General features: G+C 31.5%; 1 protein-coding gene across 1 annotated transcript; it reads left to right on the top strand.

Moving 5' to 3' along the window:
- The first annotated feature begins 6194 nt into the window (after nt 1-6194).
- On the top strand, nt 6195-13255 carry LOC143627076 (cleavage and polyadenylation specificity factor subunit 2-like). The gene is made up of 18 exons (XM_077096972.1): nt 6195-6352; nt 8237-8405; nt 9157-9253; nt 9344-9470; nt 9537-9652; nt 9717-9811; nt 9924-10075; nt 10157-10214; nt 10307-10414; nt 10489-10732; nt 11600-11781; nt 11857-11949; nt 12037-12135; nt 12224-12355; nt 12438-12482; nt 12562-12729; nt 12822-12896; nt 12973-13255. The coding sequence occupies exons 1-18, from the start codon at nt 6204-6206 to the stop codon at nt 13072-13074; spliced, it is 2211 nt and encodes a 736-aa protein (XP_076953087.1). The 5' UTR covers nt 6195-6203; the 3' UTR covers nt 13075-13255.
- Nucleotides 13256-13634: the final 379 nt, after the last annotated feature.

Here is a 13634-nt window from a genome sequence, read left to right as displayed (position 1 = left end):
TTTTTTACCAATCTTGCAACAAACTTTAAATGATCACTGACATTAATATTTTGTTAAAATTGGAAAACTTGAAAACATTTTACAATAAATGAAATTTCAAATAACTTTAGAAAGATTAAAAATTTTATGTTGACTTTGAAAATAATTAAAGGTGAAAAAATATGATGCAAAATCAATGAAAACAAAATATAAACGTATAGGAAATAAATTATCAAATATTTTTAATATTCTTTGAAAACATTATGAAGACTTAGACTATCAAATTGTTTGGATGTTATAATTAGAATATTAATATTATGTTTAAAAAACTTTTTAGTTAAAATGGATAAAAATATAATACGTGTTTATTATATATTATTGAGAAATTTAATAACATTAATATTTTGTGAACACAAATTCAAAAAAAAAAAAATATTGAACATACATAACCAAATTTAAAACGGTGAATATAAAAAGAAACTTATGTTTCGGGTGTGGAATCTCATAAACAATTGAATCTACTACAAATAACAACAATAAGAAATTAATATGTAATTAATTTAATTTTTGAAATAGAAAGTGACATTAATATTTTATGAAAAGTTGTCATTTTTAATAATATTCACTAAATCATATGTGCCGAATAATATTTATAAATGATGATAAAATGGTTATTTAATTTATGATATATTAAGTATTAATTATTAGAAATTATGTCAATTTAAATATTGTGTTCTAAAATAACGCGGTTATTATTTTAGTATTAGTTAATAATTAATATTCACGTAAATTTAAGTAAGATTACATTACAATTATGGTAAGTATTTTTAGTTTGACAATCAGTATTTTGAATATTAAAATGCTAACTTATTCTAGTTAATGCCAAATCATAAAAATCAAATCGGTTTTAATTTTACTAATATGACTAATTAATTTAGAAATAATTACCAAAATGAAAATTAAATCGGTTAATTTGAAAACTTCAAAAAGTTATGGAAAGATTTTGAAATGAGTTTAAAATTATGGAGAGTATTAAAACTTTTAAAAATTTGTTGAAAGATTGGTCAATTTTCGAATTTAAAAAGAGTTTAAATATGTTAATTAAATAGGAGTTTAAATTTTGTAGTTTTAAGTTTGAATTTGGTCTTCTATGTAAAGATAGAAATAATTTGAAATATCTTGATTCATGGGAATAATAATATTAATAAATTATGAAAAGTTTCATGTTTAATAATATTCACTAAATCATATGTGACGATTAATATTTATAAATGATGATAAAACGGTTATTTAATTTATGATATATTAAGTATTGATTATTAGAAATTATGTCAATTTGAATATTGTTTTCTAAAATAACACGATTATTATTTACTAATATGACTAATTAAGCTAGAAATAACTACAAATATGAAAATCAAATCGGTTACTTTGAAAACCTAAAAAATTATGGAAATATTTTGAAATGAGTTTAAAATTATAGAGAGTATTAAAACCTTTAAAATTTGTTGAAAGATTGGTCAATTTCCGAATTTAAAAGAAGTTTAAACATCGTGTACTTAAAATCATGAAAACTTTATATTTATCTATTTATTGGTTTTTCCATATATAACGTAATTGGTTATATATAGAAAATACAATGTATCTTACAATATAATAACATAATAATGTTTTAAGTCAAATATATTGAAATATAAAAATGGTAAGGTGTAAATGTTATTATTTCTGTCAAAAAGATGTAACAACTAATTAGAAAAGGTAATGAATTAATAATAACAAAATTACTAAAATTATAATAATTATTATAAATTATAGAGATTATCATTAACAAATAGATAAATATAAGATACAAAAATAAAATTTTCTTTAATACATCGGTTCTGATTAAAATATATTAAATGGACAAAACCAACAACTATATATGATTGATTATATAAAAATCAAATAAATTACATTAATTGTGAAAAATACATAAATACATGAATAATAACAAAAATATACATCAATATTAAATAAAAAATAAGATATCTTATCAACAAATCTTCAACCCATGAAATTAGCTATTTCAACTTGGGAACATAACCTGAAATGAGAAAATTAAATATTAATATTCGTTTTACAAATAATAAATTTTAATCGTGGTAATGTTACATGTTATGAAAAATTTACCCAGTAATTCATAAAATTAAACTTTAATTTAAATTTGGAAATTTATAAATTTTAAATTGCATCGTTTTAGAAATAATAAATTTTAGTGATGGTAATTTTTTAAATTATGAATGTTTGTTTAATCACTCATTTAAAAAGTTCAACTTAAAGTTAAAATCAACTTTAATGTTTGACCAGACAATTAAAATGTTTGACCAACTTAAACGTTTGACCAACAATTAAATAAAAAAATCAACTTAAATTTAAATTTGGAAATTTAAACTTTTTTAATCAAATAGTTTTAGAATTAATTGTTCTGCAACAATAAATCAACTTAAAAAATCAACAAAATCAATTGTTCTGTTTAATTAAATAAATTTTTAACCATAAATAAATGTTAGAATTAACAAATATAATTTTAGCTTTTCCTTTTTCTTCCAGAATTCGTAATTATGGCATCAATCAATTGGATTTTTGGAAACCGTAATTACAGGGCCAATTAATTGAATTTATAGAAACGTCGTAACCTTCCAAATTCTTACTCCAAATTGGCGTTCACGGCTTCAACTGAATCAGATCGTGGTTCGAATTGAATTGGTTGGCGATTCTTAAAGCATCAGGTACCATTGAATTGAAGATCTGGAACGCCAATTGAAGCAATTGAATCGCGATCCAAAGCGTACCCAGATCGTATTCGTACCGCGTTTGGGTACACACGATCCAGATCAAAATTCGTGGCATGTTAAGCAATCCTTGTGACTATGGGTATAACACATGAACGGAAAAACTTACCGGAAAAACGTAAAAACGTAGAAATAATAGCTTCATCGCCGTTTTTGATTTAGAACCTAAACTGATTTTAAAAAAATCAGTTAACAATGAAAACAAAGATAAAAAGGTTAGATCTACAATAACCGGAAAAAAATATGATGTTGCAGGAAAAATATATAACCTTGCCGGAAAATCATAAAAACATTGTTAGCCATTAGAGTATAATATATAACCTTACCAGAAAACGATTAATCTCGATCTACATTACCGGAATATAGAAGATGGTGGATGGTGGAGTTAGTAAGCCGAGAGAGATAGGGAGAGAGAGATAGAGATTAAATACAAACAAAAACGGAAAACAAAAATTTTACCGGAAAACCGTAATAACTTCAAAATATCAATTCAATATTGGATTTTGATATACAACATAAAGAGATTATTACAAAATCATATAACAATTAAAATAAATATAAAACCATATCGGAAAACCTTACCGGAAAAAGATATTACCTTTTCGGAAAATCAAATAACATTGTTGGCTATTAGAGTATAATATATAACCTTACCGGAAAAGGATTAATCCCGATCTACATTACCGGAATATAGAAGATGGTGGATGGTGGAGTTAGTAAGTCGAGAGAGAGAGAGAGAGAGAGAGAGAGATTAAAATAATTTTGATGGAAAATATTAAGGTTTAAATAAGTTTTTTGGTGTTTGGTCAACATGACACATGGCACAATATTAGAGCTTCTGAAAATGGTAATTTGATGACTGTATTGCATATGTGGACAGCCTAATTGAAAGCCATGTGTCCACATTGTATTGTTTTAATAGTATTTAAAGATAACTTTAAGGAGCGTTTTGATTAAATAATTATGAATACTAGATTACTATCCTTGGCATATACTAAACTTTGATATTACAAATTTAAGTTACTGTTCTAAAGAAGAATTATTAAATTTTATTTAAATATTTTTTTGCTATTCATATATTTTAAATTAATTAAAACAAATACATAAATTTTCCGTTCTGTCCTGTAAGACCCCTCACAATGGGGCGATTTTGATGATAAACGCGGGCGTCGTTGGACGCTCAACACCACCAAGGGGCGCCCTTGGTGGTGGGGCATGGTGATGCCCAACGTTCCAACGGCTGGCGCGGTTAATAGTTTTGGTGGGCCCCCTCCCTTTCAACAGCTAACTCAACGGCTATAAAAAAAATTAAAAAAAGATTATATATATATATATATATATATATATATCATTCACTCAATCTCTACAAACTTAAACATATCCTACACATCTTCAAAACTTAAATAATTTTCTCCAAAAAATTGTCTTCCGAATCATCTTCGACACCCGACTTCTACCCCGATCCCCACGTTATTTCAGACTCGGATTCAGGGGATGAGGTAATATTTAATGCTATTCTAGATGCTGCCCGAGTCTTAGTTGAGCATTGCGAACGCTCACAACCACGAACAAGACGACCTCATCTTCAACGGGATCGTGTAGGTGCTCATGAACGGTTGATGAAAGATTAGTTTTCGCCGGATGCGACTTTTGATTCGGAACTATTCCGGTGCCGTTTTCGGATGAGTCGCCAACTTTTTTTTACGAATAGTTGTTGATTTAGAACGCGATTATACGTTTTTCATCAACGGGATGACGCGAAAGGTATATCGGGTTTTTCTCCATTGCAAAAATGCATGGCGGCGATTCGTCAACTTGCGTACGGGACCGCGAACGACACCATGAGAGAGTATTTACACATGTCGGAGACAGTGGCTCGTAAAGCCCTTTACACGTTCTGCGAATGTGAGTATTATTATCATTTTAAATATGTATTTATAAATCTTCTTATTTTAAATCGAAGGTAGTTTTTGAAGATAAGATACATCTATTGATTGTGTAAAGCGTAGAACACTAGAACACACTTGATTAGTTGATTACATATTGCTAATACATGTTTAATACATACTATGTAGTTCAAAAAATAATTTGAAACTTGTGTTGTATTATATGTATGTTTGTGACTTCATCAAGGCCCGATTGATCCAATCAGTGAATCAGTAAGATTCGTTATCGATATGGTTTTAAAAGATTAGTTAGTTTGTCTATGGAAATCTTAAAAAATTGAAAAAAATAATAATAAACATTTCATATATTAGGGTGAGAAATAACCTTTAAAACGGTTCTCGGTTACATTTTGTATCCCTGATTAACCGAACCATTCATATGCTCATATATTTCATGTTTTATACCGCCATTTCATTTATCAATATCTCCACTTTAGTATTTCAAAGTAAAAATTACCAAATAAAATCAAAACCAAAAAATCTATATCTATATCTATACTCTAAATAACACATAAAACAATGGTAAATTAAGACATTTGATTTTAAGAGTTTTGCAAACACTAATGAATAAAGTACATGTGTAATTAAAGGTAAACTTGTCTTTTAAACACAATTCACTAAACTTACAACTTTGCCCCCTCATCTTTAACAATATCATGTTTTTAGTTTCAACTTTAAACCAACTTCTCACCCACGATTTTTAAACGACAATAATTTTTTCATCCATTAATATTATTGTAAAAATATTGCGCCATAAAAACGAGTAATTTATTTCTCTTTAATTTGAGTATAATATTATTATAATTTTTCAATTTTTTTAATATGTTTCGCATGGGTGTTCAATGCCGGTTTTGATTGTTTTTAAATGAAAACCAAACCATTGAAAATTGAAACCAAACTGTTATTAACGGTCTGGTTCTGGTTTGGTTTAACAGTTTAAGCTTTGATAATAACATTTGCTTAAAATGTATTAATTTAACCGTATTATAAATTCCAACTAAGTCAAAATATGATACTTGAAAGGATAAATGAAGTAAAAAAAAACCAACTGAAAGTAAAAAAACCCAGCCGTGAAACAAAACTGATGACTAGTTTAAACGGTTTTAAGGTTTTAAACCGAACCATGAACACTCATAATTGTTACTTGATTAATAGAGTCCGCGTTCAAAGACCCGCTGCATCGTGCGGGCACACGTCTAGTTAATAACAAAGAACCAAACCAAATACCCAAATAGCGATTGGTTAATTAAATTTAGTTAAGAATAATTATCGAATCGAACCAAACCAAACCGAGACTCTAGATAAAAGTGATACTAAGTATATGTTTACAATAAAAAACCTAACCTCAACTACTACTACTACTACAACACCTCTACATCTTGTTCTTGTTCTTGTTCTTGTTCTTGTTCTTGTTCCTCCAAGCAAAGCAAAGCAAGCAAGCGTATTGATGGGTACTTCAGTACAGGTAACGCCGTTATGCGGAGTATACAACGAGAATCCGTTATCATACTTAGTCTCCATTGACGGCTTCAACATTCTCATCGACTGCGGCTGGAACGATCACTTCCATCCTCAACTCCTTCAACCTCTCTCCAGGTACAATTATTATTATTATTGATTTGTAATATATGTAACCCTAATTACATTTCTTCTTCACTTAAATTCAAATTTACCTACTTATTATTATTATTACAATTTAAATGATTATTATGTTCATTTAGGGCTAAGTTATTGACACTTATGTAGGCTAATGTTCCGTAACTTGAATTAGGGATGCAAATTAGCCGAGCTGAGCCTTGTATGGGAACCTCGTTTAGGCTAGTTGAGTGTTGCGTTTTACCTAATTATTATTATTATTATTATTATTATTATTATTACTATTATTACAGATTTGTAATATATGTAACCCTAATTACATTTGCACTTCACTTAATTCAAATTTACCTAATTATTATTATTATTATTGTTATTATTATAACAATTTAAATGATGATTATGTTAATTTAGGGCTAACTTATTGAGGGTCGTTTCGTAGACTGTTGGAACAATGTATTTTAAGTTTAATTAGCGGTGCAAACGAACCGAGCTATCTGCTTACGAGATACTTGAGATCAGATTGATAAGAAGCTCGAAACGACCTGAGCTGAGCTGCTTGTGAGAAAGTCGTTTAGCTTGAGTCTTGTATGGGAAGCTCGTTTTGGCTAGTTGAGCGATGTATTGTCGATAAGTTTTGCCTCTTTTGGACTTTGATTTGTTAATCTCACTCTGCACAACCAGGCTTAGACTTGTTTACGGTTTTTCTCATGTTATATACAAATAATTAAAATTGAATTCTACTTGTAGTTTTCTTTGTGCAACATTTTCTCAAACAAAGTGGAAATTAATTTCAACATGTGCTTTGTTATTAAGTTAATTGGAATTTAGCTAGTTAGAAATTAAGTGATGATTTATTTAGGGCTAAATCGTTAAGAGTTTCGTAGGCTGTTCAGACGATGTATCTCAAGTTTAATTAGGGGTGCAAACGAGCTGAGCTGCTTGTGAGCTACTCGGGATTGGATTGTAAGAAGTTAGAAATGAGCCGAGCTCGAGCCTCAAATAAAGCTCGTATAGTTATCGAGCCCAAGCTCGAGCCTTGTATGGGAAGCTTGTTTTGGCTCGTCGAGCCTTGTGTTTTTTTGTTTTTCTTGGAGTTTTACCTTCTTTGAACTTTTATATATTAATTTCACACCTCACAACCAAGCTTGAGCCGAGCTTAGACTCGTTTATGTTTTTTTTAAATATATAAATATTATAAAAATTGTTTATAAATTAATTAATAAATAATAAATGAGTTGAGACCGAGCTTGATAAAACGACTCACGGGCTGAGGTTGAGCCTGAGTTCTCATAAGTTAAAACGAGCCGAGCTGGTTGGAAATTAAGTGCTGGGTTTGTTAGGGATATATCGTTCAGAGTTCTGTAGGCTGTCCGAACAATGTATCTTAAGTTGAGTTAGGGTGCAAATGAGCATAGCTGCTTGTGAGTTGCGAGATACTTGATACCGGATCGATAGAAACTCGAAACGAGCCGAGTTTTTATGAGCTCAAATAATTCTCATATATTTATCGAGCCCAAGCTCGTCTAGGCTCGTTGAGCCCTCCTTTGGCTTGTTGAGCTTTCGCTTGCTTAAGGTAGGCACTACACGAGCTCGAGCTGAGCTTAGACTCGTTTATGTTTTTTCTAAAAATAACTAAAAATTTATATAAATTAATTAATAAATAATAACTGAGTCAAGTCTGAGCTTGATAAAACGACTCACAATCTTAGCTCGATCCGGAGTTCTCCTAAGTCAAAACGAGCCAAGCTCATGCCTAGTCAAGCTTGGGCTTGGCTTGGCTCGTGTACACCCCTAAGCTGAATTAATAGTTACCTGTATGAATTGGTGAGCAGGAAGTTTTGCCCCCAAATTGTTTAAACATAATATGGTTAATTTGTGCTGTAGGGTTGCTTCATCAATCGATGCTGTGTTGTTGTCACATTCAGATACATTACATCTTGGTGCTTTACCCTATGCCATGAAACAGTTTGGACTTTCTGCTCCGGTTTACGCAACCGAACCGGTCTTCAGATTAGGGCTTTTAACTATGTATGATCACTATCTTTCCCGCAAGGTCTAACATCAGCCCCTTTACTTTTTTCACTTTTTTATACTGATGATCAAGGGCCGCAAACGAACTGAACGAAAACTAACAAAGCCTTGTTCGTGTTCGTTCATTAAGGAAATGAACCTGTTCACAAACAGTTATCAAACGAGATTTCTTGTTCGTGTTCGTGCTCGTGCTCGTTCAGTAAGGAAATGTAACGGAATTTCTTGTTCGTGTCCGTTTATTAAGGAAATGAACATGTTCTTCAACTGTTCACGGATACTTGAATACAAACAAATGTTCATGAACATACACTAATACACGATCATATATCCATTTAGAACAAAATATGCATTTTTCATCACTAACATTATGCATAATCCATCAAAAATAAATAAGTACCTAACATAATTATCTGAAGTTGACATAATTATCACGACCAGGATTTCATATCTTATAAAATTAAAACCAATAAAATAAAAAAAATATACAATATAAAAACCTTTAAATAAATGAAAACAACAACCATAAATGAACGTAAACAAACGATTATAGATGAGCACATTATGAACGCCCACGAACATAAATGACCAAACATGGCCTCTTTCCATGCTTGTTTGTTTAACCAAAAGAACAAAATTTCTTTTTAGTGCTTGCTCATTTATTCAGTGAACGGACATAAAGAACTTTCGCCGAACGTTCGGTTTGTTTGCAGCCCTACTAATGAATTCTTTGATGACTGTGTTTTCAAATTCCAACTATATTCTTATACCTGCAGCAAGTATCGGAGTTTGATTTATTCACACTTGATGATATTGATTCTGCTTTCCAAAATGTGACAAGATTAACCTACTCTCAGAATTGTCATTTATCTGGTGAGCATTTTTATTGTAATTCTCATCAATTCCGTTTTTGAAGTTTAATTCAATATTATATATTTCATCTATGTAATGAGCTGATGTTAGGAAAGGGGGAGGGTATTGTGATTGCACCTCATGTTGCTGGCCATCTGTTGGGAGGTACCGTTTGGAAGATAACTAAAGATGGAGAAGATGTTATATATGCCGTTGACTTCAATCATCGCAAAGAGAGGTATTTATTCATATTTAATTTTATTTTCTGATGCAGGATGTTCTTACTTGTTGAGCTTTTTTTCAGGCATTTAAATGGAACAGTTTTAGAGTCTTTTGTTCGTCCCGCTGTTCTTATAACAGATGCATATAATGCTTTGAGTAATCAGCCTTATAGACGTCAAAGGGATCAAGAATTTTTAGGTATATTTTTATTGATATGTAATTTGATTAACATATGGATTTGATATATGTTTTGAAATTTTAGATGCTATATTAAACACTCTAAGAGGCAACGGGAATGTATTGTTGCCTGTGGATACTGCTGGACGAGTACTGGAACTGCTTTTGATACTTGAACAGGTTAGTCTGCAATCTGCATAAAGTAGCAGGTTTTTAAACATGGGCACTTTAAAGATTTTCATACACATTTTACCTTTTATTTAAACTTATAATATTTTCTTTGATGCTGCAGTATTGGGAGCAACATCATTTGACCTTTCCCATATTTTTTCTCACATATGTGTCATCAAGCACAGTGGATTATGTCAAAAGTTTCCTTGAATGGATGAGTGATTCAATAGCAAAGTCCTTTGAGCATACTCGAGATAATGCTTTCCTTCTCAAGTAATAATAGCTTTGTTATGATATCAATTATTATTGTTATGACTTATTATTCACACTTGGAATTGGCATATTTGTTTGCAGGCATGTTACTCTTTTGATCAGCAAGAGTGAACTAGAAAATGTCCCAGACGGTCCAAAGGTAAGTGAAAATTCTACTTTAAAGGGGTACAAGTTTAATCCACTTTTTATTTAATTAAACTTATGATGGTAATGACTGAGTTATGCATTTAGGTTGTTCTAGCTTCTATGGCCAGTCTAGAAGTGGGATTTTCGCATGACATATTTGTCGAATGGGCCGCTGATGCAAGAAATCTTGTTCTTTTTACTGAAAGGGGCCAGGTAACTTTTATCTTTCTGCGTAAGGTCAAATATTTCACTTGGTGGTTTTAATCACTTACAGTTGTATTTTTTAGTTTGGCACCCGTGCAAGAATGCTGCAAGCAGATCCGCCTCCTAAAGCTGTAAAGGTTACACTATCTAAAAGAGTTCCTTTGGTTGGGGATGAGTTAGCTGCATATGAAGAAGAACAAGAAAAGATTAAAAAAGAGGAGGCTTTAAAAGCCACTCTTGTCAAAGAAGAGGAGTCGAAAGCTGTGGTCGGTGCTGATGTCAGCAAAACCGACCCGATGCTCATTGACGGCCATACAAAAGCGGATGGTAAGTTTATCTTAGTTACCGTTTTCAGGTTTCTGTTTAAAGATGATCGCCGACTAAAACATTGAATATGAATAAACTAGGGCTAACTGCAAGAAATTGAAACAAACTTTGTACTTTTTCTTGATTTTAGCAACTGACCTTATATTAGGCACAAAATAGAAACCAACTGTCACTTTATTACTATTACTGATTTTAGCAATGGTGTTACATTTTATTAACGGTTGTAATAACGAATTACCTGTTCCACCAGTAGCAAGTCATTGTTTTGTTTATAAATATTTTTTTTCAAAAAATGATGATTTGGTATGTTTTGTCATTTAGCGTATATGTATATGTATATGTATATGTATATGTATATGTGATTTGGCATCGGATTTGGCGTTTAATAATCATCTTTTAAGTATAAAGTTTTCAAAAAAGATTCCCTTGTCAAACTTGTAAATAATTTTTTTTAAAAACATTTGTTCACAAAAGCTTGTTTTGCGTATTACATACATTGGCCATATACATGTTTTACGTGTGTGATAAATATTAATGTATCAAACCTAACTACTGAACCATATTGTTTTACGTTTGCAATTCAGAAAGGGGTGGCGGCGCAGCTTGTTGCCCGCCTACCTGCTATGTTGATGTAATATCTATGTTTCTACCATGAAATGAAATTGTATCTTAATTTAAAAAAAAACCATATTGTTAAAATAATAATCTAGTTTTTTGGGTAAAACAGATTAGGAGGTTGTTAGCATTTGAATGGAATCTATTATAGTTTCAGTTTTGATATTGCATTTCCTTTCAACTTAACTAATTCCAAATGCGAGATATTTATTTATTTTGTAATTTATATTGAACGATAGCTATTTATTGCAGGTGGTGGGGTGCGTGGGGAAGCATATCGTGATGTACTAATAGATGGATTTGTTCCAACCTCGAGCGTCGCTCCAATGTTCCCATTTTATGATAACACCTCAGAATGGGATGATTTTGGTGAAGTCATTAATCCAGATGATTATGTAATCAGGGATGAAGATATGGACATGGGATCTATGCCTGTAAGTTTTATATAATTTCATGATACTTTTATCTATAGAAGTGTTTGTAATACACGTATACTTTGGTGATATCAGATGGGTGGAGATCTTGACGGAAAACTTGATGAAAACACTGCTAGTTTGATGCTTGATACGACCCCATCGAAAGTCGTATCTTCTGAACTCACTGTAAGTTTATTTACATGGATTGTAGGTAACATAAATAACTCAACTTCCATTTATTTTCTTATATTGATATCACCATGCCTGTTTCAGGTTCAAATCAAATGTTCATTGGTTTACATGGATTTTGAAGGGCGTTCTGATGGTCGATCGATCAAATCAATTCTTTCTCATGTTGCACCCTTGAAACTTGTATGAATGCTCTTTTTGTTATTTATATATTTAATTAGCACTATAACACACTATTAGATATAAAAAATGATAAAATCTTCTTTAATAGGTGTTGGTGCATGGATCAGCTGAGGCCACCGAACATCTGAAGCAACACTGTCTGAAACATGTTTGTCCGCATGTATATGCTCCTCAAATTGAAGAAACAATTGATGTCACTTCAGATCTGTGTGCTTATAAGGTACATAAAAAGTTTTAACTTGATGTTATTTTGAACCATTTATCGTCAAATTAACATTTATTTGGTTTGTTGTGAAAAATAGGTGCAACTCTCAGAGAAATTGATGAGCAATGTTCTATTTAAGAAGGTTAGCGTCTCTCTTTTTTCCTCACATATTTGATGACTAAAAAATATGCATTTTGACCCATCCGTTTTGACTGATGCAGCTCGGAGATTATGAAATAGCATGGATTGATTCTGAGATAGAGAAGACGGAAAGCGGCTCATTGTCTTCGCTCCCTCTTTCAACAAAAGCGCCGCCTCACAAATCGGTTCTTGTCGGTGATCTGAAAATGGCAGACTTTAAGCAGTTTCTTTCCAGCAAGGGTATTCCGGTAATTTCATCTCTTTTGCTTGCAACTAAATTTCATAATATCTTTCCAAGTTACCTTCATAATGTCATGCATGTATCAATAAACCATTTCAGGTAGAATTTTCGGGTGGGGCCCTACGATGCGGGGAGTACGTGACACTGCGGAAAGTCGGGGATGCTAGTCAGAAGGTTTGTATTAAGAATGTTAGTTATCTATTATGAGCCAATTCGGTTCGGTGTTTTAATCTTGAAGTTTATGGTGTAGGGTGGTGCTGCTGCGATTCAACAAATAGTTATTGAAGGTCCGTTGTGTGAAGAATATTACAAGATTCGAGAATACCTTTATTCGCAGTTTTATTCACTTTAATGTAGGATTAAAGATTCATGTTGTGATTGGCTTGTAACAGTTCTGACACTGCTGATAGAATTCTGAAATTGAGGTTTTTTACGGCTTTGGGCACTCGGTAATGAGTTTACCAGAGCCGGGCCGTTTAGCTGGATCAGCTGCCTACATTTTATATTAAACACGACATGAGATGAATTAATATTTAAAATGGTTAAAATTGATCACATGATATTGATGTTAACAAAAGTTACCAGCGTTTAATAGAGATCCGAATGGTTCCTTTACGGTCAAATCATGTAGGCGCCTGTGTAGTGAGATTTGGTTAGAGTAAGCGGGTTCCAATAAAAGTGAACATCTTCGCATGGAGGGTGGAAATTGGTCGGATTTGGACTACGGATGCACTTAACTAAACGGGTACTCGTACTCTTATGAAATCTCACAAAAATGTGTGTAATGATTCATCTTTCTATGATTTGCCTCTCTTGTCTAGATGTTTGTGTTTGATACTTTGATGGTACAAGAATTCTCTTGCTATCTTTGTAGTTTGTATCATGAGGTAATATAAGATTGATATAACCCTT

This window comes from Bidens hawaiensis, unplaced genomic scaffold, assembly GCF_021521415.1.
Source record: "Bidens hawaiensis isolate Kalapana, Puna unplaced genomic scaffold, B.hawaiensis_p1.1 tig00004595_1, whole genome shotgun sequence".
Taxonomy (NCBI): Eukaryota; Viridiplantae; Streptophyta; class Magnoliopsida; order Asterales; family Asteraceae; genus Bidens; species Bidens hawaiensis.
Note: the sequence above shows the minus strand (reverse complement) of the source record. Positions and strands in the feature narration are given on the sequence as shown.